The 6,723-nt window shown below is 43.6% G+C and overlaps 2 protein-coding genes across 2 annotated transcripts; one reads left to right on the plus strand and one right to left on the minus strand.

Annotated features, from left to right (window-relative positions):
* Positions 1-339: 339 nt before the first annotated feature.
* LOC109758470 (protein disulfide isomerase-like 5-1) lies at positions 340-2,627 on the plus strand. Its single transcript, XM_020317328.4, has 4 exons — positions 340-578; positions 973-1,031; positions 1,131-1,306; positions 2,271-2,627. The coding sequence occupies exons 1-4, from the start codon at positions 444-446 to the stop codon at positions 2,354-2,356; spliced, it is 456 nt and encodes a 151-aa protein (XP_020172917.1). The 5' UTR covers positions 340-443; the 3' UTR covers positions 2,357-2,627.
* A 661-nt stretch (positions 2,628-3,288) lies between these two features.
* On the minus strand, positions 3,289-6,289 carry LOC109758469 (elongation factor 1-alpha). The gene is made up of 3 exons (XM_020317327.3): positions 6,149-6,289; positions 5,052-5,541; positions 3,289-4,386 (listed from the first exon to the last, which is right to left on the minus strand). Exons 2-3 carry the CDS (start codon positions 5,511-5,513, stop codon positions 3,505-3,507), a joined length of 1,344 nt encoding a protein of 447 aa, XP_020172916.1. The 5' UTR covers positions 5,514-5,541; positions 6,149-6,289; the 3' UTR covers positions 3,289-3,504.
* Positions 6,290-6,723: the final 434 nt, after the last annotated feature.

Here is a 6,723-nt window from a genome sequence, read left to right on the forward strand (position 1 = left end):
AAGCTAGCTATCTAATGTTATTAACGTGACTTGTAATATGATCTTTATGATATAATTTTGTTTAGAAATATATTTATGATATAAATGAGACACGTATTATCATGATAAGTTTTTTGACAACAGTAGACCCTTTTTTCTCCGAGCAAATAAAGCCGATGAATAATATGAACGCCGAGGGAGGCGAGCACTGTGGCTGACAGCCTATGGCAAAGCAAGAAGGCGACGACAGTGGCCCACGTCCGGTCGGAGGCCCAGGTTCCACATGCTTTCTTCCTTCTTCTTTTTTTTGAGGTCAGGGCTATGCTTAAACCCGTGTCATCGTCTATCCTAGCCCGACCCGGCCCGGACCGGCCCAGTGAAATACTACATCGACCCACCCCGGCTAGCGTATCCGCCTTCTCCTTGTCTCCCCGTCGTCGCCGTGGCCGTCCTCCGATCGAGCCATGGATCCGGCTCTTCGGCGCCGCTCCCGCCTCCCTATCCACCTCCTGCTGGTGGCCGTCACTTTACTCGCCGCCCTGGCCGCGCGATCCGACGCGGAGGTCATCACCCTCACCGAAGAGACCTTCTCCGACAAGGTACCGACTGCTTTCCCCTTCTCGTGTCTCCACCCTCTTCCACCTCCCCATCGAGATGTAATAGTAGTAGTACTCTAAGGCACGCCGCAGACCCAAGAACAGCTGATTCTTCGACTTATCACTTGGCTACGCTGGGATGCAGTGTAGCAGGCGGTGTGCTTAGTTACTGACATGTAGCCGTTTCCCAGATTTGCTACTGATTCCAGCATGATTTCTTAATAATAAACCGATAGATCATTATTCTTGGTGTATTAATTGTTCCAATCATGGAAGGTTCGGTGTTTAGATGCGGCGCGCCATCTGAACTCCTGTTTTGGTTCGAGTTGCTTCGCTGCAATGCTTGTGCACAGCCGTTGCTTAAGCCAGTTTGGATTTTTTTTTCTCTTGTGTCTAGATAAAGGAGAAGGACACAGTATGGTTTGTGCAATTCTGCGTCCCTTGGTGTAAGCACTGGTAAGCTCTACATGCCGTAGCGGTGACATGGATATATCAACTACAATGCGAGTTTTGACCGCTTGCTGCTAAACAAGGATGCCTTCTACATTTACACAGCAAGAGCCTAGGAACTCTTTGGGAGGACCTCGGAAAGGTTATCGAAGGTACGGATGAAATTGAGATCGGAGAAGTTGATTGCGGTGCAAGCAAACCAGTCTGCTCAAAGGTGGACATTCATTCATACCCAACATTCAAGGTGTTCTATGATGGCGAAGAAGTTGCAAAATATAAAGGTAATCCCTCTCACATCTTACTTTTGTTTGACAAGGACAACATAAACTAGATACTACTACCATGAAAACCATGTTGGAATCTATTGCATGTGGTTCAATACTCTTGGAATGGTGATAGATTTTAGAAACCAAAACCACGCTGTTGACTTGTATTGTGAGAGTAGGGCATGACTCTTAAAAGATTAAAACCTCTGAACTTGAACCAAAAGGTTGGAAAAGATTACATTTTAGGCGCGATTTTCGTATATAGCAGGATCCGCTAATGCGGAAAATTTAGAATTTCTTTTTTGGACCAGCCATGACTTGGATGTTACTGATATACTCCTCCTCCATTCACAAATATAAGGTATTCTAACTTTTGTCTGAATTGGATGTATATAGACACGTTTTAGTGTGTTTGTTACACTCATTTCAGTCCGTATGTGGTCCATATTGAAATATCCAAAACATCTTATATTTGTAATCGGAGGGAGTATCAGCTAGTTCTTAACAGCAGAGGTGACGATATTTCATAACTAAATAAACAACATGAGGGAGGAAAACTTTGTGTACAACTTTGTTCACATATCATTTTATTTTATTTTTTGCTTTTATTGATCATGAATGCGTGCTTTTTCAATATTCTATTAGATGGATATGTCATCATGTTGCTCCACCTGTTGGATTTGTTGTGGTACTTTGTTCATGAAAATGCTATTCTATAGCGAGTCTCCACTTTCAACCATCAATTCATAATCATGGACCGTATCATGTCCCTGAAGTTGATTTAATCTAACAGTTACAGTTTTCTTGTACTGTCATTCGGCATCACCGCTCAAAAGATCATATGCAGTTTGGCAATAAATTTTTTGCTGCATTTTCTTTGTATACACGCAGTTTGTCCCATTATGTATGATTCTTTGTTTTGAAAATATTCGTCTAGTAAGTGCTCAATGCCTAATCCAACTACTCAATGACATTGCAGGGCCTAGGGACGTAGAGTCTCTCAAGACCTTTGTGTTGAACGAAGCTGAGAAAGCAGGAGAGGTGAGGCTTGAAGATGAGCTATAGGTGTTCGTAGCAGGCACATGCCGATAGACGATGATACTCTGGTCAAGCAACTTTGGAATGCTGCTCGACCTGTTTAAATTTTTCGACCGAGTTGGCTTGTACTGCCGCCTCCTGGCGCTTGTCGCTAACTTAGAATGGCACTACGTCAGATGCAAGAAGAAAACATTTTTGTAATTTTTAACCTTTTCAACTCAGTTAGATGAACCTGCTCTGTGCAAACAGTTTTCGAAAAGCTATTTTGCGGGCTTGGGCCTAATTTTGATGTATACAAGGTACAACATGTCTATTCAGTGACCTAAAGACAAAGACTAGAAATTTCACTGGACTAAGCAAAACAGAAAAAATGCTTAACTCGAATTGCTGAACTCGACATAACACTTTCGAACGGTCTTATACAGTATTCCCTATAAGAATGTTTAGATCACTTGCAGTAATCTAAAAGCTCTTATATTTTTTTCCGGCTTGGTGCTGCGCTACTCCGCTCCACATTTCACCAGTAGGTCTGTACATGGAGCCCCCCAACCCTAACACCGATCTCATTTGCATGTGACTTTACGAAGTGTCCCTATACATCTTTTTCTAAATTGAAATACGAAAACGTCTTTGCACTCTATTTTCCTCCGTTGTACTGGGTGTATGCTAATTATTTTGCACCCTTTATTTGCGCATTAGTTCTGATTTGATTGTAATGAACTGCATTTTACTACATGGCTGATCTTTTGGCTTGAAAACAGATAAAAGCCTATGATTTTTTGCCAAAATTTTCGTAGTTACAATCCAAGCAAGCCCCAACATTTTGGTCATGCCTCTATTGGCCGAACATATTTTGGTAGGCCTAGATGGGGATCAATCCAAACAGATCTTAGAATGAAAACAACCTGCTATTATCACTACAAAATACCACCAAAGGCTTCAACGAGAAACAGCAGCCAAGACTAAAAGTAGCAGCCTACCATTCCAAAGCAGAGGATAAAAATGAGTAGTCTCAGAAGCTTCCATGTTTTGCCAAAAGCCGAAATTAACACGACAGTACTCAAATGACACATCAACAGGGCGCATATCACACGGCGCTAACAGTAGCAAAACTTAATAGGCACTAAACTACTAGAGATCTCAAAAGCAGACATAGATGGATTCAGGTAAACGCCTCATTTCTTCTTGATGGCAGCCTTGGTCACCTTGGCACCGGTTGGGTCCTTCTTCTCCACACCCTTGATGACACCAACAGCCACAGTTTGCCTCATGTCCCGGACAGCAAAACGACCAAGAGGAGGGTAAGTAGCAAAGGTCTCCACAACCATGGGCTTGGTGGGAATCATCTTCACTATGCCAGCATCACCATTCTTGAGGAACTTGGGCAGGGCCTCCAGCTCCTTACCAGATCGCCTGTCGATCTTGGTCACCAGCTCAGCAAACTTGACAGCAATGTGCGAGGTGTGGCAGTCCAGCACTGGGGCATAGCCGTTGCCAATCTGACCAGGGTGGTTCATGATGATGACCTGGGAGGTGAAGTTGGCTGCCTCCTTGGCAGGGTCATCCTTGGAGTTGGATGCAACAAACCCACGCTTCAGATCCTTCACGGCAACATTCTTGACGTTGAAGCCGACGTTGTCACCGGGAAGCGCCTCCAGGAGAGACTCATGGTGCATCTCAACGGACTTGACCTCAGTTGTCAGACCAGTGGGACCAAAGGTAACAACCATACCAGGCTTGATGACACCAGTCTCAACACGGCCAACTGGCACAGTTCCAATGCCACCAATCTTGTAAACGTCCTGGAGGGGAAGGCGGAGGGGCTTGTCTGACGGCCTCTTGGGCTCGTTGATCTGGTCAAGCGCCTCAAGGAGGGTTGGGCCCTTGTACCAGTCAAGGTTGGTGGACCTCTCAATCATGTTGTCACCCTCAAACCCAGAGATGGGGACGAAGGGAACCTTGTCAGGGTTGTAGCCGACCTTCTTCAGGTAGGAAGAGACCTCCTTGACAATTTCTTCATAACGCGCCTTTGAGTACTTGGGAGTGGTGGCGTCCATCTAAAAACATAACAGTAGAAGGACACCTTTAGTTAAATGATACTCAGAGCTACGACGGAACTGTAAGATATTGTGAACAGATAACAGCAAGAGACTTGATTATACTATTATAACTAGCATAAACAATCAGAACAATCAACTAGCACAGCAGTACCAATCACAGAGTGATAATTAAACATTAGAACAGTAGAACAATCAACTAGTTACAGGAAAAACTGCAGGGATGACAGTACAGGATAACAATAGACATATTAATACATTGTGGTTAGTTCTCATACAGATGATGATTAATTAATTCACACCCAACTCCTACACCATTTAATATTACATTTAGATTCATACAGGTAGAAGCTGGTATATCCTAATGTACTACAGAAAACATAAAATTAGACCACTAGAATCAAAATGTGTACAGCAATATGAAATTAAGCAATTGATTCAGAGCATGTGTACATGTTTGTTAAAATCAAGCAATTGATTCAGAGCATGTGTACATGTTTGTTAAAATCAAGCAATTGATTCAGAGCATGTGTACATGTTAGTTAAAATCAAACACTCAGAAAATATAACAACCTCAAATAAGTCTACCACACAAGTAGCAACATCTACACAAAGTAATATGGTTATATGGCCTTTCAGGAATGAAGATTTTTCACAAGTTATACCTTGTTGCAGCAGCAGATCATCTGCTTCACTCCAAGAGTGAAAGCAAGGAGGGCATGCTCACGTGTCTGGCCGTCCTTGGAGATACCAGCCTCAAAACCACCAGTGGTGGAGTCAATGATGAGAACAGCACAGTCAGCCTGGGAGGTACCGGTGATCATGTTCTTTATGAAGTCACGGTGACCAGGGGCATCAATGACGGTGCAGTAGTACTTGGTGGTCTCAAACTTCCAGAGAGCAATATCGATGGTGATACCTCTCTCACGCTCGGCCTTGAGCTTGTCAAGCACCCACGCGTACTTGAAAGACCTCTTGTTCATCTCAGCGGCTTCCTTCTCGAACCTCTCGATGACACGCTTGTCAATGCCTCCAAGCTTGTAGATCAGGTGGCCAGTGGTCGTCGACTTGCCAGAGTCGACGTGGCCAATGACCACGATGTTGATGTGAGTCTTCTCCTTACCCATGGCTGGTGGGTAGAGCTAAACTACCCAACTGCGACACAGAAAAAATTTATTAAAACCAACGGACGCAGGGAATCATCATGTGAACAAGTGACATAAACTGATAGATCAAATATCTTAGCTACCGGTGACGGTTAACAGTAAAAAGATGGGTCTAATAAGATGCTATGACGGTTAACAGTAAAAAGGTTGTCTAATAAGATGCTATAAAACCTCCAGCATATCATCCAGAAGCCATAACTATATCTCGGCAACAACACCAGTGAACGACAAAAAAATGATGGAGCGACAAATAAATATTCCACAAGACTGTCATCGGTGCATCCTACGAACTAAGTATACGTCCGTGGACCGATAAAAACAAAGAGCAGAGATGATTAGGTGTTACGAGCTTGCAATTGCGCTAACAAATTAGGAACATAACCCTGGCAAACTACGGATCAAGGCAACAGTATTAGCGGAAAGCCCTTCAAAGTAAAAACGGAAGAACGATCCGCTCGAAAGGCTCCTAATACTCCAGCGGCTCGCGCGCTACAGGCAACTAAACAGAAACTGAGACATGCGCGTAGATCTAGAGCTTCTCGACAGCCATGGAGAACGCATCTGAAAAGAGAAGGGGACTGGATCGGGAAACTGACCTCGAAGAAGAAGAACGAACGGAGGGGAGGCGGCGGCGGGAGGGGACTGAGGAGGGGGGCTAGGAGCGCGGAATGCCTCCCCTCTTTATATTGGCAGCGGGGGGTGCTAGGGTTCCTTCCTGGCCGTCTGATCCATGTCTGATGGCTGTCGTTGAGGGAAATCTTGGCCGTTCAGTTTTGATCGTACGAGCGATATGTTTTAGACGGTAATGGTGTGTTTGGACATTGCGCGGCTGGCAAGTTCCCTGTCCTGGATTCCTGGGGATCCAGTTACCGACTTTGGTACTCGAAGTCACGAAGTGGATTAGCTCATTCATGTAACTACTCCTAATATAAAAGTATTTTTGACACTACAATAATATTATAAACGAGCAAACATATCCTAATCTATAATAAAAACATATATTTTGAATTTTATTTTTCAGCGACTTTGTATATCGAACTATTTGTATACCAAGTTATTTAAATGTGTCTCATGCCAACAATGTGAACACGCGTGAAACACACGATCCGTAGACATGTCTTCACATAAAATTAACAATTAAGTAAATGTATTATAATTTGTTACAAAAATA

Source organism: Aegilops tauschii, chromosome 4, assembly GCF_002575655.3.
Source record: "Aegilops tauschii subsp. strangulata cultivar AL8/78 chromosome 4, Aet v6.0, whole genome shotgun sequence".
Classification (NCBI taxonomy): Eukaryota; Viridiplantae; Streptophyta; class Magnoliopsida; order Poales; family Poaceae; genus Aegilops; species Aegilops tauschii.

What these genes read in the sequence shown, in the direction of transcription:
- LOC109758470 (XM_020317328.4), top strand. Translation starts at nt 444, where the DNA reads ATGGATCCGGCTCTTCGGCGCCGCTCCCGCCTCCCTATCCACCTCCTG. An exon ending in AAGAGACCTTCTCCGACAAG is followed by an intron (nt 579 to 972) that starts GTACCGACTGCT and finishes TCTTGTGTCTAG; the next exon opens with ATAAAGGAGAAGGACACAGT. An exon ending in GTCCCTTGGTGTAAGCACTG is followed by an intron (nt 1,032 to 1,130) that starts GTAAGCTCTACA and finishes ACATTTACACAG; the next exon opens with CAAGAGCCTAGGAACTCTTT.
- LOC109758469 (XM_020317327.3), bottom strand. Translation starts at nt 5,513, where the DNA reads ATGGGTAAGGAGAAGACTCACATCAACATCGTGGTCATTGGCCACGTC. An exon ending in TGATCTGCTGCTGCAACAAG is followed by an intron (nt 4,387 to 5,051) that starts GTATAACTTGTG and finishes TTATGTTTTTAG; the next exon opens with ATGGACGCCACCACTCCCAA.